The 25,528-nt window shown below is 34.7% G+C and overlaps 1 protein-coding gene across 2 annotated transcripts in view; it reads left to right on the plus strand.

The window, feature by feature from the left end:
• The window catches only part of PTPRQ (protein tyrosine phosphatase receptor type Q), a gene marked incomplete at both ends in the record, with an annotated part of 257,217 nt that overhangs the window by 218,082 nt on the left and 13,607 nt on the right, over nt 1–25,528 (plus strand). For both annotated transcript variants that reach the window (XM_079715271.1, XM_079715270.1), the window contains 4 exons: nt 12,076–12,102; nt 12,756–12,837; nt 16,224–16,314; nt 22,068–22,144. In XM_079715271.1, the coding sequence (XP_079571397.1) occupies nt 12,076–12,102; nt 12,756–12,837; nt 16,224–16,314; nt 22,068–22,144 (277 nt within the window). The remainder of the gene's footprint in view (nt 1–12,075; nt 12,103–12,755; nt 12,838–16,223; nt 16,315–22,067; nt 22,145–25,528) is intronic.

Consider the following 25,528-nt stretch of genomic DNA (forward strand, 5'->3'; position numbering starts at 1 on the left):
TAAGAGGGAAGTTTATAGAGATACAAGATTACCTTGCAAAACAAGAAAAATCTCAAATAAACCACTTAGCCATATACCTAAAGCAAATAGAGGAAAGAAGAACAAAAAAACCCCCAAAATTAGTAGAAGGAAAGAAATTATAAAGATCAGAGCAGAAATAGAGACAAAGGAAACAACAGAAAAGATCAATGAAACTAAAAGCTGGTTCTTTGAAAAGATAAACAAAATTGATTAAATTTTCACCAGACTCATCAGGAAAAAAAGGAAGAGGGCCCAAATTAATAAAATCAGAAATGAAAAAGGAAAAGTTACAACAGACACCATAAAAATATGAAGGACCATAGGAAACTACTACAAGCAACTATATGCCAATAAAATGGACAACCTAGAAGAAATGGACAAACTCTTAGAAAGGTACAACCTTCCAAGACTGAACCAGGAAGAAATAGAAAATACAAACAGACCAATTACAAGAACTGAAATTGAATCTGTGATTTAAAAACTCCCAATAAGCAAAAGTCCAGGATCAGATGGCTTCACAGATGAATTCTACAACACATTTAGAGAATCATTAACACCTATCCTTCTGAAACTCTTCCAAAAAATTGCAGAGGAAGGAATACTTCTGAACTCATTCTATGAGACCACCATCACCCTGATGCCAAAACGAGACAAAGATACCACACAAAAAAATTATAGACCAGGGCTTCCCTGGTGGCGCAGTGGTTGACAGTCCGCCTGCCGATACAGGGGACACGGGTTCGTGCCCCGGTCCGGGAAGATCCCACATGCCATGGAATGGCTAGGCCCGTGAGCCAAGGCCGCTGAGCATGCATGTCCGGAGCCTGTGCTCCGCAACGGGAGAGGCCACAACAGTGAGAGACCTGCGTACCGCAAAAAAAAAAAAAAATTATAGACCAATATCACTGACAAACATAGATGCAAAAATCCTCAACAAAATACTAGCAAACTGAATCCAACAATACATTAGAAGGATCATATACTATGATCAAGTGGGATCTATCCCAGGGATGCAAGGATTTTTCAATATCTGCTTATCAGTGTGATACACATTAACAAACTGAAGAATAAAAATTATATGACCATCTCAGTAGATGCAGAAAAAGATTTTGACAAAATTCAACACCCATTCATGATAAAAACTCTCCAGAAAGTGGGCATAGTGGGATCATACCTCAACATAATAAAGGTCATATATGGCAAACCCACAGCTAACATCATACTCAACAGGGAAAAGCTGACAGCATTTCCTCTAAGATCAGGAAGAAGACAAGGATGCCCACTCTCATCACTATTATTCAACATAGTTTTGGAAGTCCTAGCCACAGCAATCAGAGAAGAAAAAGACATAAATGGAATCCAAATTGGAAAAGAAGAAGTGAAACTGTCACTGTTTGCAGATGACATGATACTATACATAGGATATCCTAAAGATACTACCAGAAAACTACTAGAGATCATCAATGAATTCAGCAAGGTTGCAGGATACAAAATTAATACACAGAAATCTTTTGCATTTCTATACACTAACAATGGAAGATCAGAAATAGAAATTAGGGAAACAATCCCATTTACCATTGCGTCAAAAAGAATAAAATACCTAGGAATAAACCTACCTAAGGAGACAAAATACCTGTACTTAGAAAACTATAAGACACTGATGAAAGAAACTGAAGATGACACAAACAGATGGAAAGATATACCATATTCTTGGATTGGAAGAATCAATATTGTCAAAATGACTATACTACCCAAGGCAATCTACAGATTCAATGCAATCCCTATCAAATCATGCATGGCATTTTTCACAAACTAGAGCAAACAAATTTACAATTTGTATGGAAACACAAAAGACCCCGAATAGCCAAAGCAATCTTGAGAAAGAAAAATGGAGCTGGAGGAATCAGACTCCCTGACTTCATACTATACTACAAAGGTAGAGTCATCAAAACAGGACGGTACTGGCACAAAAACAGAAATATAGATCAGTGGAACAGGATAGAAAGTCCAAAGATAAGCCCACTCACCTATGGTCAACTGATCTATGACGAAGGAGGCAAGAATATACAGTGAAGAAAAGACAGTCTCGTCAATAAGTGGTGCCGGGAAAACTGGACAGCTACATGTAACAGAATGAAATTAGAACACTTTCTAACAGCATACACACACACACACACACACACACACACACCTCAGAATGGACTGAAAGCCTAAATGTAAGGCCGGATACTATAAAACTCTTAGAGCAGAGTTGCAAAACATAGGCAGAACACTCTCTGACACAAATCACAGCAATATCTTTTTTGATCCACCTTCTAGAGTAATGGAAATAGAAACAAAAATAAACAAATGGGACCTAATTAAACTTAAAAGCTTTTGCACAGCAAAGGAAACCATAAACAAAACAAAAAGACAACCCACAGAATGGGAGAAAATATTTGCAAACAAAGTCACCCACAAGGGATTAATCTCCAAAATATACAAACAGCTCATGCAGCTCCATATCAAAAAACCAAACAATCAAAAAATGGGCGGATGGTCTAAATAGACATTTCTCCAAAGAAGACATACAGATGGCCAAGAGGCACATGAAAAGATGCTCAGCATCAATAATTAGTAGAGAAATGCAAATCAAAACTTCAATGAGGTATCACCTCACACCGGTCAGAATGGCCATCGTCAAAAAATCTACAAGCAATAAATGCTGGAGAGGGTGTGGAGAAAAGGGAACCCTCCTACACTGCTGGTGGGAATGTAAATTGGTGCAACCACTATGGAGAACAGTATGGAGGGTTCCTTAAAAAAATAAAGCTGGAGGGGCTTCCCTGGTGGCGCAGTGGTTGAGAGTCCGCCTGCCGATGCAGGGGATACGGGTTCGTGCCCCGGTCTGGGAAGATCCCACATGCCGCGGAGCGGCTGGGCCCGTGAGCCATGGCCGCTGAGCCTGCGCGTCCGGAGCCTGTGCTCTGCAACGGGAGTGGCCACAACAGTGAGAGGCCCGCATACCGCAAAAAAAAAATTAAAAAAAAAAATAAATAAAATAAAATAAAATAAAATAAAGCTGGAGTAACCATATGGTCCAGCAATCCCACTCCTGGGCATATATCCAGAGAAAACTCTAATTTGAAAAGATAACATGCACCCCAGTGTTCATAGCAGCATTATTTACAATAGTTGAGACATGGAAGCAACCTAAATTTCCATCAATAGATGAATGGATAAAGAAGATGTCGTGTATATATATATATATATATATACATACACACACAATGGAATATCACTCAGCCATAAAAAAAGAACCACATAATGCCATCTGCTGCAATATGGATGGAGCTAGAGATTTTCACACTAAGTGAAGTAAGTCAAAGACAAATATCATATGATATCGCTTATATGTGGAATCTAAAAAAGATTCAAATGAACTTATTTACAAAACAGAAATAGACTCACAGATATAGAAACAAACTTAGGGTTACCAAAGGGGAAAGGAAGGGGTGAGGGATAAATGAGGAGTTTGGGATTAACATATACACACGACTATATATAAAATAGAGAACCAACAAGGACCTACAGTATAGAACAGGGAAATATACTCAATATTTTGTAATAATCTCTAAGGGAAAGGAATCTGAAAAAATATATATACATATACACACACATATAAAATGGAATCACTGTGCTGTACGCCTGAAACTAACATAACATTGTAATTCAACCATACTTCAATTTAAAAAGATCCAATGAAGTTGAAAAAATCCAGTATTTTAATTGTATAGATTATCTATACTTCTACAAAATAAATCCTATATTAAATCTAGGATTAAACTCTTGGGAAAGTTTAAAAGAATAAAGATATAATTTAAAAGGCAGAAACACTGCTGAGCCTAACCGTCCCTGTGGTTTGTTTTTAACTAATTTAACTGTAACACAGATTGCCTTCCCAAGAGAGTTATAACACTTAAAATTAAATAACCCAACAAAATTTTCAGAAGATAAAGATACTACTGGCTAAAATGTTTTTTATTTTTCACTGTCTCCTTTCTACACTTAAGTTAGAAGTTTTGTTTCTTTCAGTGACTAAATCAGAAAAAAAAAATAATATTGATCAATGTCACTAATATTCTTACTTGACAGATACTACTTTTCTTCCAGTCCTCAATTTTTTCCCCCAAATTTTAGGCATCATTCCATACTAGTTATCTTGCCTATTTTAGTTGAGTGAATGTAATGGTGCATTATGTTAAGACTCAAGGCCCAATCCAGTAATCATGAATGGAATAAAATTCTCAACAAAATGAAGCAAACAATTGAATGGCTATTTTAAGAGTATCTTTCTTTCTTCAATAACTTTAGAAGTTTGCATGTCAAATTTTTATTAAATATATATGCCTTCAGGAAGCTTACCATTCAAAAGAATCCTATGAATGTTTTGTAAACTGTAAATCAGAATACATTTGGTATTATTATTGTTATTTATAATATCTGTAAAATTAAGAATGACCCCAATCTACTTTCACATCCAGGGTTTGCTAACATAGTAATTGCTGCTTATGAGCAATTACTATTTGTTAAATTCTGTATGTAATGATCTCACCCAACCGTTCAATCATTTGTGGTAGGTACTCTTATCCCCACTTTACAGATGAAAAATAAAAGATGCCTAGAGAATTTAGGTAACTGTCCAAGATCATGCACCTAGTAAATAGGACAGCCAAGATGATCCCAGGTCAGTTTGATTCTGAAGTATCAACATACACCTATAATTGTGTGTGTGTGTGTGTATTTAACTCTGAAGCGTACTGGATTAAATCAATATAAACCCACTTAAAAAGACAAGGGCCCATGGCTTCCTTCTTCAAGTAGCATTTTCTATACAGAGAATGATTCTAAGGGAAGAACTGCTTCTTTTGAATTACTTCTTCTCTAGTGATATGGGGCGAAGGAATGGTGGCATTTTAGTGTAGGTTCAATCCTGCAGAAACTGGACAATAGTACAATTCTTGTGACGTCAGTAAGAATACATACAATTTGACTGATGTATGAAATTCTTTGTAAAATTGTTAGCATGTTAATTGCCATCAGTTCTTTGACAGATTCTGGTCATTAATTTTACTTCTGTCTTAACTATTTTGCAAGCAATGGCAAAAATATGCGAATCCAAATAAGAAATGTCTGGACAAAATGTGAATTGGGGACAAGAAATGTCCTACAGTAGAATGAAATTTAAGATATTTACTGCTCATGTTCTTATAGCAGCAAATCAAAAACACTGCAGTGTGTTTTTATACTAAATAAATAATGAATCTTTACTTCCAGATACTCTTCATTTTTCTTTAGACGAAAGGAGATTTTTGTCATCCAGTAAGTTACTGTGGTGATGCAGAGCTCTGCTGTGATTATTTTAATCTTTTCAGGTGGTGTGCTCTATATTTTAAAATACAAGATATGAAGTGCTGTTGATTAATGTGCTATTTTTTCCAAAGCCAAAAAAACTGTAAAACAAAATACTCTGAACTTTCTACTTACTAAGTGTCCTCTATGATATTGCATGCTATTGATATGGTAAAGTTAACCTTATCAAGATGCACATTGACTTGCAATGTGCATGTCCAATGTGCATTTGCTGTGTTATCATGTTGTGCTAACTTTGATAGTAAAGTAAGTTTTTACCTAGATTTCTTCACATGCTTCTTGTCCTATTACAATGACACAAGAGTTGAGTTCTCTGTCTGATGGGTGGAGTCTGGGTTCACACATCACACAAGCTCATTTCAACTACTGCAGGTGCTATTCTGTAAGGACTAAGACAATGACATTCCCTGTTCTCTGACTCTGGGGCATATACCAAGCAGCACATTTCATAGAAATTTGACTTCTATCCTGACCAATAGATAGCCAACTGTGCATGCTTTCAGGCATCGCCCTAATGCCCAGAAATGCCTTTTGTATCCTAGGAGAAAAATTGCTATATACATTCTGAAGGTAGCATAGCAAAATGTCAGCATTAGCAGGGACCCAACAATTGATTGAGTGCCCCAGAGATACTCAATTTCTTCATGTAAAGGATATATGAATGGAGGCAGAGAGTGAAAATGCATTTGATTTCAAAATCCCAGATCTACTACAGCAGAGTCCCCATGAGCCGCAAGGCTGGATGGGATGGGGCCAAGACTCCTGACATTCCCATTGACCGTGAATAGTACTCAGCGTGATTAAAACAGAGGAAGCCAGGCCCTTTTCTACTCTAATCACATTTAGCATTTTGGAATCATAGCTAACCTCAGAGAAAAATGCTTCCATTTTTATCGAACCCTCACTGTATCTCTTCTATCACCACATTTTCTTCCCCTGGAATCAGTGAACAGTGTCCTGCTCAGTCAGAGCTTCTACTTTGATAGAACTAAACTTAATAGTTCAGGTTAATCAGAACCTTTAAACAACTCTACATAAATCACGTTTGTTAAAATAGATGTAGTCTTCTTTCAAATCTAGTTTTTTGAGGTCACCTTCTAACCCCCGACAGAGGAATTTCTGTGCTTACCTGCCTGGCAAGCTAACAGCTCAGGCTGTCAAGACTTCTTTTTAAATGCTGTTATGTCATCTGTCTCCTCTTCATTAGGTCCCCTCACTAAGAGCCTTTGCCCATCTCTTCACCCAGCTGTCGGCAGTGTCTTCATCCTCTCTACTGCTTCTGCCCTATTGCCCCAGAGGTACCTAGGTTTATGACCAGAGTTTTAATTTAAAATACACAGTTTACAAAATAAGAATCTGTCACGAATTTGGTTTCATATGTGCTAACGTGGAGAGGCTTAGTAATAAGGAAAATTCAACTCTTGCCACCCTGGGAATCTTACCTCACCTCTTTGACGTCAGCAAGAATGTTGCTCTTCTATATGTATTTAAAAGACCACTTCACCTTGTTTGAATAAAAGAACTATCAATTGGGCACCTACAAGTGCCAGGCACTGGAAATAACTGTGATGAAAAAGGAAGGGCACGGCCTCTAACGAACTGCCTTCAAAGAGCTGAGCTCCCTTAAAACCTATTTGCCCTTACAGTATAAAGAGACGTGCTGAGGAACTACTTAGATAGCATTTACTAGTTGATTATTTTTCTAGATAATAAGAAAAATATTGCATGACTCACTTATTCAGGTGGCATGTTTACCTTATAAAGTGAAGTTTTAGAGTCAGCTGTATAGTACTAGCCACTGGTTGGGATAATATTTTTAATTTGTATTGCGGACCAGAGAAAAGTCATTGGTGATTTGATAAAAGAAAGGAGGAGGGTCTGAAAGGATACTATTTGAAAGCCTATAACAAATAAAAATAGAAAAAAACAAAAATTAAGATCCCTTTGAAAGCATTACAGTAAATGCTTTGGATAAGTAACAGAATATCATTGTAGAAATAAATGTAAATGTTGGAATAATGAATTGAAATATATAAACTAAAAACCTCACACTCAATATTTTACAAAACTTGGAAAGATCAGTGAACATGTTTTACCAGAAAGACAGATTCTTCAAAGATTTTTAGTTGAATATGAAGTACATGTTGGTGTGACAAATACCTATTTTTACATTAAGGCAATAAAATTTGAGGTTCTTTTCTTTTTAACCTAACTTAACCAGTTAAGTAGAAAACACTGTTTCTCAATTTGTCTTATTCCACTGGTAATGCTGATTTAAGCTGCTCATCTATAGGCTATCATCTATGGCTCTCTATTTGCACTATATTTTAATTCCCTATAGATTTCAACTAATTGACCTTGAGGTAAAGCTGAGTCTCTGTGACAATATGGTCTTCAATCACCACTGCCAACATAAATAAATGGTTCCTCTCTGGATCTATCAAGAGTAATCTGAGTGGAATTTAAGTTTTTGATAGACTTTGAAAAAAAAAATGAGCCCAGACATGAAATAATACCCTTTTCAACAAAAGGGCACAGGATTTAAGCTAAGATTCATGTAATAAAAAGTGTTTAGCCCTTTATATTGGAAAGTGGTCAGTTATCTTATTGAAATCTGAACAATTCCCAAATTGATTTATACACTAATGAACTGAATATGATTTGACAGTATCCTTCACTGTTGTATTGTAAATGAATAAAATAAGAGGACTAAACCAGTCTAACATGCTCTCCATGTAACAATTTTTTAAGTTTTTAAAAATATTAATAGAAAGTTTTTTGAGTGTCTCCATAGATCACTTTATTTGAAAATAGCACTCCTGAAATAACATTGTTGATTTTCATACACATTAATTTCTATGAGGTTTTTTTTATGCTTATCTAACCAAATAATTTTTCTTAAAGGAATTTAATTTCTTCATCAGTAACAAGTCAGTGCATTTTCTTCATATTATATGCCACCTTCTTTTCTAATCCCCTGCATAAATTGTCCACATTACTATTTTTTCCTGTTTACAAACAAAACTTTAAAACTTCAAAGAAAAATAAAATTTAGAATGCAGCCACTAGTTAAGAGAAAAATATACAATATGAGGCTAAGAATCAAGACAATGACATGGAGACTACAGACAAAAACAAGAAAAAAAACTAGCTTTTATTTGAAACAGGTAATTTATGCTAAAATGTCTTCTCAATTTAAGCTTTCCAGATAGGTACTTTGATTTCAGTTCACACATAATTGTGAGATAAGCATAGACTGGAAAATTACATAAAAACAGACTGTTAGAAGCCTTATTTCTTACATTACGTAAACACAAGTGTGAAGAACAGCTTATGTAAAATGACTGGGTTTAGATAAAGAGAGTGATACTGAAAAATAAATACATAAACCCAAATAGATCTTATTTTTTAAAACCTGTTTTTTAAATTACTTGTCTAGACAAGAGTGATTCTATTGTTCATGTAATTTCCTAAGTATCTAGCATCTGTTAACTTCTAATGTGAGAGGATCTGATATGGCTTTGTTTAGACCTGTATACTGTTTATTGATGCACCTATTGATCATACTTATTTAAACCTTTGAGTAGGATCTCCTGAGAATTCTCAATCGCTTAATATTTTTGTGGAAAATTCATTTAATTCAGATATTCTCTCATAATAATCAGAGCAGTTGTATTTAGCTTACTATGTATCTTAGTCTGAATTCATCCACAATTTTATATTTAACAATGATTTATTCACTGTCTACTATGAATAAGTTTATGAGGGACTTGTAGTAAGCCAAGTGTTAATCCTGCCCCTGCCTTCAAGCACACATGAATCTCAATACATGTGTCCTTAATACATGTACTTTTATGTAGCCGTAACAGAAGGTGGAAGATGATTTGTCCATAGAAATTTAGTTTCATAGAAGGAAGAAATGATTTTCTCTGTAACAGAACAGGTTAAGGTCCATGGGGGAGTTAACATTTGAATCAGCCATTAAGCAATCAGGAAAATCTGGTTGTGGGGAAACACCTGGAACGGTAGAAGAAACTGATAGTAAGAAAATATCTGGAGTACAAACAGGGTAATGTGAAGGGTAGTTATAAGGAATAATGTAAAAAATGCAGGCATGATTAGAAATGCTTTCACATGATAATATGAAAACAATTATTACAGCCTTTATATTATTAGGGATTTATTTAGAATTTGAATTGAGAACTAGAAAACCAAACATGGCTTTGAAATATTTGTGATCACTGTTTATTCTGGGACTCTGATTAGGAAGAATACCATAGGAAATTTTGCTGCTTAATTTAGTGCAATCTAGTCTTCCCAGTTTTGAGTAAAATTTATTCTTTTGGAAACAAAAAAACCCCATTATATCAGTATCAAGTTGTAGAACAGATCAGTAGGAGGAGCTTGAGTTTTACAATAAAATGAGAAATAGCAATTTTAATACTAATGATAGTAACTAACATTTACGTACTGCTTCCAAAGCCAGGGGTGGGTGTTTCCTAGCATTTTCCATATATGAGCTTGATTTACATATATTTGCCCTATTTTCTAAATTAGGAACTAAGAAAGATTAAGTAACTTGCTCAAGATAATATAGCTGGTAATTGTTGGATCAGGTATTTGAAGCCATTTTTAAAAGGGCATTGTATTTTTTAAGAAAAGAATTCACAAATATCCACCCAAATCCAATAGCTAGCCAGTTACGGTTTAAAATCAGTATCTCTAGAGAGATCTTTCAAATGCAAAATAAAATAATAATAGTAAAATAAAAGCAACCTTCTGTGGAGTTCTTCACTGAAATGAAATTGACTAAAAGGTATTAATCATAATTTCTAAATGAGAGAATAGAACATTAATGAAAATAGAACAAGCATATGAATAATAATCTGGTGCTTTAGCTATTTCTTGCTCTACAAAGTAGCTCTATTTCAGGTTCTAGATAGCACAGTAAAAATATTTTTGCCAGTACTACTTCAAATAATCCTGGATCCTCTGGGAAAAGAGAATCTCCCCAATATAGGATGGCTGTCATTAAAGCAGATGTAGTGTTTGAATTTCACCAATCACAAACTCAATAATGTTCCCTATTATAAAAGTGATCTCCACTTAACTCAAGCTTTTCCATTTCTGTGTGGTAGCAGGGAAAATAATCTTGCTAATTCAAGTATCTCATTCATTTCTATCTTAAGCTCAATTCACTAATATTTGCCCAACCTGACCGTCGTTCCTTTCCTATTTCTGAGGAATATCATGGCATAGGAACACTGGGGCATCAGGCATCTTCAGGGGCTTGGGTGGCGTGGGTCTGGCTCATGGTTGTCTTTTTTTCTTGCTGGTCTTTGCTGAGGAGTAATTATTTTCAACGGGGATTGCTTGTTGCCTCAGTCCCCACTGCATGTGTCAGAAGTCTTTCCAGGCCCTCCAATTCATATACTCTGTTTTCCTGTCCCCAAATTAAGGATTCTTCTGATTCAATATCCCATTCAGGCATCTCCATATCCATCTAGTTAGAGTCAGAATTTCTCTGATGCCTCCTTAGAATCACTCTAGGGCATTGTGAGAAGCCCACAAGCTCATCCACCAAGACTTTGCTCTAACCTGTGATTCTATGCTATGCTATGTTGCTCTACTAGGTTATACCCTAAGGAGCTGAGAGATACTTCCTTCTGCTTGGGGACACCTATAGCATTAACCAAGAATTCTACCACTCTTCTTGGTAATACTTGCTCCAGCACCTCCATATTTTTCACCAATTCCTGTGTTGAATAAAATACACTCTTTTGACTCATGTTTTCTTCATTGAACACACACATCTGTGACCATTTTCAAAGTATTTAAGCCACATTTTTCAACCTAATTTTTTTCATTTGTCCTTTACTTCAAAATCCATATCCTCTTGTAAATATCTGTCACTTAAGAAGTACAGTGAAATCATCCCTAATAATACTTAAAATTAAAAACTCTGATGAAGGTACATGTTCTTCATTTTATTTCATCATACTTTGTGCCTTTTGTGTTTTTTGCAGTGCTAATTTGTTGTGCATGACAAATGTTATTAAAGATGTACCCATCTCTGAATTTGTGTGTTGCATAGTCTATTTAGCTGTTAAAAATTATTTCAATTTTTTTCAGAGTATAAATAACTTGACCAATGAACTGCCACAAAAGATATGTATATCCAAAGTAATTGAAATGATTGTCATTTTTTATGGTTATATATTCATGAAAACTCACTCATGAAACAAAACTTAGGCAATTTGATGTCATTTTTCAAAGATTCACCCTCCCTGATTTAGCACTTTTTATGAACAAAGAAAAAAATTTAATTCACATTAACTTTTTTAGACCAATAAATACTATGCAATATATTAAAAAGTGACCTGTTTTTGATGTAATGCCCCAAATGCCTAAAAATATAAAAGAGTACCTTCTTAGCTTGAGAAAGAAGCCAAATTATTATCTGGCCCTATTTGGGTGCAAATAATATAATTTCAAAAATGATATAGAATTTAAAATAATGATCAAATATCAGTTAAAGGCATAGCATATTATACATTGCTGATTTACCCTATTTTAATCTAAAACTCTTTCAGAAAGAGCTGTACCCTCAACTCAATCCATTTAACACAATCTCTGTTGCAGGTTACTTAGTTATAGAAAATCCATCAAGTAAGTTTGTTAAATATCTTTTCTTCTTTTTGAGTATCAACTCTGGATTCCCTGATTCGATGAATCTTAATGTGTGGTTCCTTTTTTGTATGTTTGTTAGAAAAACCTCCAAGCTGGATATAAATCATAAAAGCATGACTAATTGCATGGTAACTGGAGAAATGCTTTCTCTCTCTCTGGGGTGAAGCCTGCATGTCTGTATTTTAGCTTGGGAAGTAATACAGGGATATTTAAACTCCTTAGGGTTTAAAAACCATGTCGTTACGAGAATGAGGTCACTGCAATATTTTATATCTTCTAAAACCTTGTAACGTATAAAATGTTTTCTGTATGACAAAGAGGTTTTATGTGTTTTAGGATTCAATGATGACTTTATGCCCTTACATTGGCTTGAAAAACTTTCTTCATTAACATGTTAAATCATTCATTTAAAGTCACTTAAAATTTGAAGGATTTTTATACCGTGAAATACAAAGAAAGTGAACTTAAAGGGGGAAGCTAATTTTGTAAATATGACAGAGTGACTTTAAAGGGCTGTGTGCTTTTGAACTGTCCCTTGTCCTCTAACTTGTCAACTGTAAAGAGAGTGCCCAGGCTAAAGGAAAAGAACTCAACCTAACATGACTCCATTTTATACCTTTCTTTGCTTGGAGGCCGATAAGCAAGAAATCCTTTCTGCAACATGTTGAAGAGCTTTGCACAAACAACAACCTAAAGTTTCAAGAAGAATTTTCGGTATGTTACTAGCAGTTGTCACAACATTGCCAGACCTCCAGTCGTTTCATGTGTCACATTTCATGTCCAGTTTAAGCTTGCAAGGCCATGAAGGACTCTGGCCTTGATAATCAATACCCAATTACCAGGTTGATTGTTTGGATAGTAACGTTACACTGGGCAGCCTCCGGTGCAACCTGAACAGAATTATTCACCTACTGTGTCAGGAAAAGGTGCTCCTCATCAGAGGCCTCCCCAGCAAGGGCAGCCTGGCCCTGTTTCTTCTTTGCCCTCTCACCCAGATGTACATGCAACTCTAGAATGCTGTATGCATCAGGTTTTGTGTGTGTACGAGGTTTGGGTGGTACCGTAAATGTGGCTTTATATTTAAATAACTATTTTAGATTTAGAAACTAAATAATTCCATTTCATATTTGCCTGCTTAGTTTATGTTAGTGGTATAGATGAACCTGAGAACAGAACTTGATGTTTCCAGAAATTATTTTTAAAATGTTATTTTTAGAACTTTCCAAAAATAAAAAACAGATAAAAAGAAGCCTATAAAACACAGGTATTACTTAAGTGATCATGGAATAAATGCTGTATCACGTTATGGAGAATATATGAAGTTAAGAACTTGTCACTTCAACACTGTTTGAAAGTTAATATTAATTTTATTGCTTTTAGCATCTTATATATCTATAAAGTTGAAATTACATGAAAACATAAGGCATGTGTTAGTCTACAAGCTATTTTAAAACTTGTGAGGCTCTTTCCTAACTTAGATTATTATTTTGTATTATAAAAATAAAACAGATTTCTAAATGTTACCAAAAACTTTACTTCTATTTTTTTCATGAACTTTTTAGTGTGTGAACAAAAACAATTGGCTTGAATAATTCAGGATTGTAATATTTCAGTCTCTCAGGGAATAATCACAAAAATGTGAGAAGATTAATGGTATTTCCTACAGCTTTTGGTTATGCTTCTTAAGTAATATTGGTCTGGATTTAACAAAATCAGTGGTGCCATAAAACTCTTCTTAGCATTTATGCAGCAAGAACTGTCAATTTTTCAGGAACAAAAGGGTAGTTTCACTAGAATAGGAGTGAATATAGTTAACATTGTACATGACTGAGTAGATGAAAAGTTTTATTAGGAATAATATTTTCTCATATTATAATGAGAACGTTTCTAGTTTAACTTTTTTGGAGATCATGGTTTTAAGTACTTGGGTGTTTTTATATAAATATATAGGTTGTGTGTATATATTAGATAAATGTATATTCACATGTAAGGAACATGGTTTTTTTAATTGCTTTTAGTTCTAGTGCTGTATTAATTTTTTAAACTGTTTTAATAAACAAATGCATATTTGATGCATATGTTTGATAGAACTCGTAACTCAGGTCATATTCGCATATACCTTAAATATTAAAAAGCTCCACTATGTGACAGGTATTGATATATATGAATTCAACACTTAAACAGCTAAGTGACCTTGGGTAAATCACTTAAACTCTCTGTTGTTCAAAGTCCTCATTTGTAAAATGCTGTATCTATCTTGTTGAATTGTGAATACTAAACTGATTGAATGTGTGTAATACTAAGAATAGTGGCTGGCACAACTATTTGCCATCATAGTGATGATTTCATAAAGAAGTTCAAATGATGAAGAAAAACTGCAGACATGTATAAAAAAAAAAAACCCAAATGACACCGTATCATGATGGAGGTATGCAGAAAGAAGTGAGGATCAACTCTGTTTGGATAGCTGTCAGAAAAGACTTTACAAAAGGGTGACCTGCCAGATGAACTTTAGGATGGAGCAGAAGTCCAATAAGTAGATAAAGGGGAAAAGGTATTCTAGAGAGAGAGAATGAATGCAAAAACATAAGGATGCAAAACAGTTCCACTCATCTGTGATCCCACTAAAAAGTGGGAACCGTAGGAGAAAGAGCTAAATAGGAAAGGCTGGTTGAGGCCCTGTGTGCTCTGATAAGAATAAGACCACTGAGTGTAACATTACTATCCAAACAGTCAGCCTAGTAATTGGGTATTAATTATCAAGGCCATAATCATTTAAATCTATAAATGGAAACTTCTGTAACTACGGAAAAATAGGTACCACTTTTCAGGTGATTCCATTTCATCTTCTTTTCCCCCTCTATTTCTTTGTCTCTTATAAATATGCTGACATATACTCCCAAAACCTGACACAAGGAAGCTGTTCTAGGATTCCTCACTTGGTTAAAAATGTTTTTCTAAGCCTTTAGTGCCAAAACGCCAGAATTCAGATGTTTAACACTGTCCCTCTTCTCTAACACATACACACTCATGTAAAATACTGTCCAGAATTCTCTTTGAGGAAAAATAAGGGAGAAGGGAAAATTATCCAATTAAAAGAAATCATTTATAATAAAGTGGGAAAAAATGGCAAAACTCCACAGTTTTTAACACTTTTTAAGGGACTTGGTAAATTGAGGCATTTCTAATATGGAAAACTATAAATTTCATAAATGTAAATCATCAGCTCAACAAAATAATGAACACATTTTCTTGCACCAGCTTTCTTTATGATGAATGGATAATTTCGTGATTTTTCACCAAAATGTCAATAACAGATCTTGACCCTTCCTCTGATAATTCTTTTTTTTTTTTTTTTTTTTTTTTTTTTTTTTTTTTTTTTTGTGGTACGCGGGCCTCTCACTGTTGTGGCCTCTCCCGTTGCGGAGCACAGGCTCCGGATGCGCAGGCTCAGCAGCCATGGCTCACGGGCCCAGCCGCTCCGCGGCATATGGGATCCTCCCAGACCGGGGCACGAACCCGTATCCCCTGCATCGGCAGGCGGACTCTCAACCACTGCGCCACCAGGGAGGCCCCCTCTGATAATTCTTTATCACACCTTTGCATTCCGCTATCGATTTAACAATGCCCACTAAGAACAGGAATTGACCTTTGGCATTTTCTCACAAACTGACCAATGTCGTACCAATTAATAGGTGTGAAATCACACTGCCCGAGGAGAAAAAACAAAAAATAAATCACCGACTCCCTTACCCTACTAAGTAGACATTAAACTATTAAATAATACAGTGTATTTGACAAAACCGTTAGTAAAGTATGAAAGGAGTTACTAACATGGTTGCTGCACCTCAGAGCTTCCCAAAGGGCAAAGAAATTATGCCAGAGAAAGCAGTAGCTCAACTAATCAATTCTATTCAGGAATTTTCAGTGAAAGTTCATGTAAGTTCATTACTGTTAATTTGACCTTGCTTCTGCAGTTATGAGAAGTGTTTTCATTTTAAAAGTAAAAGGATTTAGAATAAAGAATAGTCTTTTACTAAGTGGAACTTCTTGTTTACCTCTGAAATAAATCTAAACTTTGCAATGACTTCAATCCACAGGAATTACCAAAATTTCTTCAGGATCTTTCTTCCACTGATGCTGATCTGCCTTGGAACAGAGCAAAAAACCGCTTTCCAAACATAAAACCATGTATGTGTACATACTATTTCTCCTTTTAGATAATGAAACATTTTCAAATGAGAGCAAAATGTATTTTAGCATTTTTTCTTAAATATATATTACAGACTAATTGAATTATAATAATGCATTTTATTAGCAGCTGTTAAATTGTATCTCTTTTGCTTTGTTAATATTTGTTAAAGTTAATGTACATGGTTTTCAGCTTATTCACACAAGGTTTACTCATGCAGGTGTGAGAAACTGTAGACCTAGTAGTTTCTTAGCTTTGTAACTTAACCCAAGTAACGAACCTCTCTAATATCTTCCTACAGACCTAGTTCTCAAATGAAAAGAGAAAGTTCACACATAACTTTGTGCTTTAGTTTTCTTAAAAGCACGGCAGTGCTTTGTTAAGGAATATAAAAAATGCATTGCAAAATATTCATTGAGGATCAGAGTAAAGGTATGCTTACCAGGATTGGTTTTACAAAGGAGGTGGGCTTGTGCCTTACCATAGTGAACATGGCTTCATTTTTCAGTCAATAAGAAAAGAAACCATCTTACATGGTACACTGTTATTATTCCTTATATGTCATTAAAAAGAATGTGTCTACTGATGTGAAATAAAAAACCATATTATTGCTTTAAGGCTTAGCAGTGATGTGAAAAGAAAACATAACATTCCTCTGCTAACAATAGCTATATGTTTGATTTTTTTTCAACAGATGTTCCTACTAACTATATTCTGATTCAATACATTTTTATATATGAAATTAAAAAGTGGTATTTGTTAAGCTCTGAAATACTGTCAGTATTGTTTCAAAATCTAGAGTTTTAAAATATTCCTAATTTTAGAGTTAGTGTATATATATTTTTCTATGTTCTATGCCTTTTCAAAACTGTATTGGGGAAACTTCCATATATATATAAATTGAACTCTTCTGTCTAGAAAGACACAGACTTAAAGAAGGGTGTAATCACAGAATGTAAAATCATAAGGATATGGATAGGAAGAAATGGACCATATTCTGTTATTCTAGAACTAGAGGCATGAAGTAAACAAATTTAGGGAAACATGATATAGCAGGTAGTAATCTAACGGAATCTGTTAATTCCCAAGAATTAGAAAAGGATGAAAATACAAATAGCTTTAATCACCTAAAATCCTTCCTGGAACAAAACAAATCAAAGGTAAATGACTTTAAGAGTAAGTTGAAAAATAAGACATTATTGTAGGAAATAAGGAATGTTAGTATTACATCTCTCAATTCCTGTGGCATGACCTTTCTTAATAAGTCCTTTTGTTTTCCCTTTCAGAGAGTTAACTTGAGTTGGATGCATCATAAGTTTAAGAGATATGGAAATTCTCATGTTTTTATATTCACCTATACCTAAATTTCCTTCAGACTCTCTGCTTCATGCTTACTTAGTGATATTCTGTGAAAACAAGTACTATAGTGTGATTGAAGGACAGTTACTGTGGAATATTTAATATTTATTTACAATTGTATATTTGGCTGAAGTAATGTGTATCACTATATATAAGTAAATCAAATATATCTAACTTATTTCCAAAGACTAAAGAGTATCTGACTTAAAAAATATATAAAAATTTTATATGTTAGACGTTTTAAAAAATGTGTCATTTCAATCTTTTATTATTAAGATCTCAGTGCATTATTTTCTGGGTTCACATAATGGCCATAGGAAAAGTCACATAATGCTAGCTTGCTAGCTCTTACAGCATAAGAAGTGAATACGAGTGGTCAATATAACTAAACAGACATCCTTAAAACAACAAGGAGAACTGAGGGGTAAGATTATCCGGATATCTAAAGCTAAGACAAAAAATAACTAGAGATGGAATTATGTTGTAAACCAAGGACGTTTTGGAATATTAAAAGCTTTGCATGCATTTTTTTCGCCTTTTCTAGAGTCAAATGGATAATGTCCAATTGTATTCTGCTTTCTTCTTGATTTCAGTACAGAAAACTTATGGTAGTTTTTCTAATAATATACTACATCCACATCCAATATCCTTTAATGGATTTTTAGGGGAAAGCTTTTTCTTAAGTGTCCTCTTAAAGAGTTGGAGGTCCTATAAGAAATAATTTTGTTAGGAAGAATGTTATATTTTTCAAGAATATTATTAGAATAATTTATTAGGTCAACTAATACATACTGCCTGCTGTATAGTAAAATGACTAAGAACATGTGGGCTCTAATCAAACTTCCTGGGCTGCAGTTCTGTTTACCTACTAACTACTTTAGTGACTGGACATATTATTTAGTGGTGTCGACCTCCTAACTTTCAAGAGTAGATGAAATAACCATGTAAATCACTTTGCCCAGTACCAGAACACAGGAAGCTCTCCTAAATATTAGTTCTTATGATTGTTAGTAATCAATAGATTGCTTATTTTTAAAAGCTTCTAACTTTCTGGGTGAAAAAAATTTAGTAACAGGCCCTTAGAGTCTATGGTCTGGAGATGATAAACCTACTTCCCTAACCTCGGTTGGAAGACAAGCTGTAAACTCACTTCTGCCTATATGGACAAACAGACCCTCGTCCCCACCCACATATACATGGAACAAGAAAATGAAATGTTTAAACTAAATACATTCTCCCATTGTGCCTGCAGAGAAGCCATAAAGCTGAAATGTTTTTTTTTTTCTCCCGTAGAGAATGAATTCATTTAATGGAGTCTGAATTTTAGCTTGAGCCAGCTAAGTGAGATTCATTGTTTCCCCTGAGTAAGGTAGGAAGTAGGATTTCAAATATCACAGTGCATTTTAGAAGATATTAGCTTACAGGGCTTTAAGATACTAGAATTAGCAGCAAATGCGTGCAGAAGAGATTTCCAAGTCTCTCTTTGACAGGACACTATGACCTTCAGAAGTGTTCCAACACTATGAAGAAAAGTTTAGCTTGCTGTTGACTCAGTTATAAGCAGGCGTATCAAGTGAACAGAAACCTGATGGCTTCCCTTCCTTAGTTACATGACTGGCCACAATGTCATTAAAATAGGCAGATCATACCAAATTCAAAATATTTGGGATATAAATCATTTACATAAATTTGCCTGAACAGTCCCCCTTCTTTAGATTCAAACACATTGGTCAGGTCATTATGATTACTAATGGTACAGCAAAGTCATTTAACATACAACATGCTTAATTTTAAGAACATAAGAACGTGTTTTGTGTTCTATACGGCTTTATAAGTTCTATAAGCTTTTGTATAAGTTTCCCTCAGAGGATTCTAGAAAATAAATATTATAACTATATATTATAGCTGAGGTAACAAAGGAACAGAGAAGTTAAGGAATTCACCCAATGCCATAAATGGTAGATAGATCATCTGTAATTCAAACACAAACCCACATTTACCTATTTTTCCTCCAGTACTGAGTGCCTTCCCATTAAGATTAAAAACAAAACAAAACAAACAAAAAACCTTCAAAATAATTAAGTACTAATAGATAGTTTATATCATTCCCTTGTCTAGTTAAAATTAGCACTGGACATTTCAATTATAATACCAACTCGGTAAAAATTCTCAGGAAAAAATTTTTTTGATACTTTTCTTTGAAGAAAAGTAATGCATAAAGGTTATCTAATTTTGCCATACCTTAAAAGTCTAAATAATAATTAAAAGTTTGGAATTAAAGAAAGAATAGGCAGATAAATTAAGGGAAGAGTATAAATGGTCCAGAAATAGTCCTAAACACATAGAGAAAACTAGTGTGTTTTGAACAAGGGGGTAAGGATGGACTATTTGTTATTCCAAATGTTAACAAACAAACAAACAAGATAGATTTTACCTCATTCTGTTTAATAATAAAAAAAAAAAAGCCCAGGGCTTCCCTGGTGGTGCAGTGGTTGAGAGTCTGCCTGCCGATCCAGGGGACAGGGGTTCATGTCCCGGTCCAGGAAGATCCCACATGCCGCGGAGCGGCTGGGCCCGTGAGCCATGGCCGCTGAGCCTGCGCGTCCAGAGCCTGTGCTCCGCAACGGAGAGGCCAAAACAGTGAGAGGCCTGCGTACTGCAAACAAACAAACAAACACAACAAAACAAAAACCATCCCTGTCAATAATGAATTGATAGATCTACTTTTATAGTCAGAATCATAAAGTTGATTATATGGTAGTTTAGTAAGCACTATTTGATTCACTGAAAAGAATCTGACTTTCAAAATAAATAAAGATCAGTCAAGGAATCTAATTAGAACTAGTCAAAGTCTAGTCATGGGTAATTTAAAGGAGCTTTCTTTTCAATAAAATTTTAAAAACATAAAATACAATTATAAACCTTGTCTCAGAAAAGTTTAAATTTAGAAGAAAAGAAATATAAGATAAAAAAAAGCCCAATGGATCAAAAATCAAAATATTTAAAACAAAAGCAGAAAAACCTATTAACGTTCCAGAAGGAACTATGAATGAATTTGTGAAAATAAGAATATTGGTGTGACAAAGACCTTTGAATATATCACACAAGAAGCCATAGTGGGGGCTTCCCTGGTGGTGCAGTGGTTAAGAATCTGCCTGCCAATGCAGTGGACACGGGTTCGAGCCTTGGTCTGGGAAGATCCCACATGCCACAGAGCAACTAAGCCTGTGTGCCACAACTACTGAGCCTGTGCTCTAGAGCCAGTTGAGCCACAACTGCTGAGCCTGCGTGTCACAAGTAATGAAACCCGCATGCTTAGAGTCCATGCTCCGCAACAAGAGAAGCCACCACAATGAGAAGCCCGTGCACAGCAATGAAGACCCAAAGCAGCCAAAAATAAATAAATAAATAAATTTATAAAAAAAAAAAAAAAAAAAAAAAAAGAAGCCATAGTGAAGCCATAATGAAAAATAATGAGAAATTTGATTACAAAATATATAAATTTTATCTATGGCAAGGTAGCTAGCAGGTAAACTGATTAATAGATAGAGGCAAAGACAAATGACAAACTAAAAGAAAAATTCAATACATGTAAAACATTCTTAGTATATTTTTAAAAATAGAAAAATAGTATCATGTGAAAATTAATAGAAAATGTATTTAAAATGGCCAAGGCATAAGCAAAGAAGCTCAATTTCACTCATATTTAAGAAAATCAATATAAATATTAGGAGACTTCAATTTGTATCTATCAAAACGTCATAAATTAAAATGTTTAATAATATGGCAGTGAAAGTAAGAGGAAACAGTTGTTCAAATTGTTCAAGCACTTTTGTTCAGAGTGATATAACTTGAGAACAATTTGTCAGTATCTTTCAAAATTGGAGATGCACAATATGATTTGGGAACTTTACTGCTGGTAATGTATTCTACAAATAGACTCCTACATATGTGCAAAAAGTCCAGTTATATTTATTCAGCTTTTTATAATAACAAAATGAGATGAGTTTAAATCACTCTAAAGAGCTAAATAAGTATGTTATATTCAAACACTGAAGTACTATATGGCTTTTTAAAGTAATGAGCTACATATTGTTGTTTATGCTAATATGGAAAGATACAGGTAAATAAGAATTTTGCAGAATAGTGTGTATATTGCCCATTTGTGGTCAATTTTATATGAATATATATAGAAAATACTGGAAATAAATACAAGAACATATTAATAGTCATTGTCTCTGGGTAGTGGAAATATGGAATAAGAGGGAATTTCTATTTAAAGTTGTACAGCCGTCTATAATTTTTGATGTTATATCATGAACCTCTTTCTATTACTGCTATAGTAAGAAAGTAGCAAAGTGAATTAGCATTAATTTCTTATATTTTCTTCTAGATAACAATAACAGAGTGAAACTGATAGCTGATGCCAGTATTCCAGGATCGGATTATATTAATGCCAGCTATGTTTCTGTAAGTTGCTATTTTTATATATATTTTTATAAAACATAAATACTGCAGTATTCTTCAAACTATTTAAAACAAGAAATTCATTACAACCCCTATGAATTTAATGTACCAGTTCCTTACAACATTATGTACCCCCATTTTATACATGGGGAAATGGAGGCTCCAAACAGAGACTGCAATTTACCCAACGATCATTTCACTAATAAGTGGCAGATGTACAACTTCTAGCTACATATCCCCTGGTCTTTCCACTATTTCCTACGTTTGTCAGAATATTCTCTGTACACAATGAGGTCGGCCAACCTCTCTTTCAAAGAAAAATTAGTCATATGTACAGTCATGTCCATATAATATAAAAACCTATTATGCTCTTCTTCCCTTTTAGATTTTCAGTCCTTCCGGGGGACTATGATGCCTTGTTCTTTTCATCCTCAGCTACTTACAGAACGTGCACTCCATTGTAGCTACTCAACAAGCATATCTTAAGTGAACCAACATGGGGTGAACTGTGACATGCCTAGTATACTATGTTGCACATCATAGATAATAAATGCTTGCTGCATTGGATTGAAAGTTGAATAAACCAAAGTGTTTTAAGGATCTCTCCCTCTCCTTCTCCATGGCTCTTTTGTTCTCTCAATGCTCACCACTATCATAGGTACACAGAAACCTTAGATGCACCCAAGACCTCCACTTGGGTTGACACAATCACGAAATCCGAGAGTAGGAACTGCTTTTGTGGTTATTTAATCCAACCATTCACCCAGGAAATCTTTCTGAAAAATTACTTATAATTAGATACTAGCCTCTCTTGGCATTGATTCACCTATTTCCTCCTTAAGGCAGATGATTCTATCACTGAACTACTCAAATACACAGTTGTTTTATAAAAACAAGATATGTTCTCTTATATTTTCACCACTGATTTCAATTCTAATATGTAGCAAGCTTAACTATGCTTCTTATCATGACTCTACAGATGCTTGAAGGTTCCCTCTACTGCCCACACTCCCATTGGTGTTTTATTTTTTCCTTATTCATAGTCTTCTCACCCAGGCCTGCCATTTCACTTGGTCCCACTGGGGCTCTGCTTATGTGATGCTCCATCCTTTCCCCAACATCAAACATAACCTGTCCTATGTCCCATTCTCCCCAAGACTCTGTTAAGGGGGAAAAGAAGAATTCATCCTAAATTTTATATTGGTTGATAGTTACTCCAAAATTACAATTATATATTGAATCTTATTGTGAAAGAAGTGAACAATGGGAGCATTTAAGATTTTTAATAGGAGAAGTGACAGGGGGGTTGCAGAGGTTAATAAGGCATCCTTTGAATTTCATCCTATTTTTGTGCTAGAACTTTAAATCTATTTTGAAGAAAACCCAAATTTACTATTGTGATGACATATTTTATTCACTTATCAAGTCACTGAATTCCCTGAAAATGTGATTCTTTTCTAAAGATTTTGGTGAAATCTTGTGCTTACCAATTTTAATTGTATCCTAAACACTATAGCATGTAGAAGTTTTACTTTGATTTGTAGAATGAGGCATATATACATTTAGATATTTAAATTTAATCAATGATCATATATTTTGTGATACCATAGAACAGAGCAAGAACAAATTGTTGTATCAGTGATCTATTAATTCATATCATTTTTATTCACCAATAAGTAGATACAAATGAATAGCTTATATCCTATAATGTTCAGCCAGTTATGGGATGACAGTATAGGTTATGAATATGATTAGGAAGGCAACCAGACAGTTTTAGGAGGTATAACTGAACCACACATAAATAAAGGAATATTCATGAACCCCCAGTGTTCCCTCTAAATATTATAAGTTGTCAGGAGACAACCATAAGAAGATCACAATACAGGATGAGCAATAAACTAAATTTGAGTACATTTATATATATATATATATATATGTATATGTATATATATTCTGCTGTGGTCAAGTGATGTTGTAATATAATAAATTTTACAACAAAGTCACTAAGACCCATATATAATGATATGCGTAATCATTACTGAGCTACATGGTAAGCAGGCCCAGATGGAAAGCACTTTATATTAAGGCAGGTTTCAGTACTGGAGTGGGCAGTATGCTGTATTGCTTTTACTTCTGGGGATATTTCCTTCACCTGGGATGTCAGGAACAGATGGAAATAGACAAAGTCATAATACCATAGTGGCCTCTCACTTCTCTATCCCCAAATTCAGGCAGTCTTCACCTCAGAAATAGTGAAGATTTCTCAGAATGAATGTTTGACACCTCAGTTTCCCCCAACTCCCCACTTTTGTCCCATGGCACCTCCATCTGAAAGTTCATGAACACTTGTTCCAGGAGCAAAAGACAAAGGCCATCTAAAAATGGACTATGAATTCCTATTTCTTTGGAAGCTGGAGGAAAAGGGAGAAGAACTATAGAACAAGGTAGAGAAAAAGCAAAATAACTAGTGTTTAGATGGAAAAGAAAAAGTGAAGTCTGGAGAAGGGAAAAGGGAAGACCAGTAGGTGGTCTGAAGGATGTACTTTAAGACTAGGAAACTCCAGGCCTGGGTCTGTAATTAGATTACTATATGTTTATCTCTCTGCCCTTGGCTCTTCTTGGGAATTGTGTTCCTGAAGCTAGGACTCAAAGAGAGCCTGGAAAATGTTGATTAAGGATGGACTGTGGGAGAGAGGTAGGGAGGAAAATAGATACTGCATCCTTGTAAACAACCACTAATTGTACATGTGACTTTAGGAATGTTTTCAAGAAAGCTAACAATAAGAACATTACGTAATGGGACAAGACCCAAATCCGCCACCCCAAATTATCTCTCCTGTCAACCTGAGATGCCTGAAATTATTCCAATTTGAGGATAGCTTTTACCATAGCTGGAGATTGAAGATTAAAGGCTATGATGCAAATGAGCTGTAATCGTATCAGAAACATCAGATTTCGTCTACTCTGGTAGAAGATTATAGTACCAAAGAACATTGAATCCCTGAAAAAGGGAAATGCAAATAACTAGGAGAAACATTTTATAAATTGATCAATTACAGTTAATTGTCCTCACCCTTAAAATGCTTCCAGGACACCATTCTCTCGATTTTCCATCTAGAGCTTTGACACTTTCATCTCAGTCTTGTTGGTTCTCTCTTATCTCCTTGGCCACCAAACACTGAAATTATCTACAGCCCAATCCTTGAATTTACTGTTTCTTTCCAAACTCATTTCCTTGACAATCTCAACCATTCTTGCGATTTTAAGTAAGATCTATTTGCTAACTACTTTGAAATTATGTCTCTAGTTTGGACTTCTTTCTGAATTCCAAGCTCATATACCCAATTGCCTTCATGACATTCCCACTTGAATATCCAAAAGGAATTT

Source organism: Hyperoodon ampullatus (assembly GCF_949752795.1).
Source record: "Hyperoodon ampullatus genome assembly, chromosome: 11".
Classification (NCBI taxonomy): Eukaryota; Metazoa; Chordata; class Mammalia; order Artiodactyla; family Ziphiidae; genus Hyperoodon; species Hyperoodon ampullatus.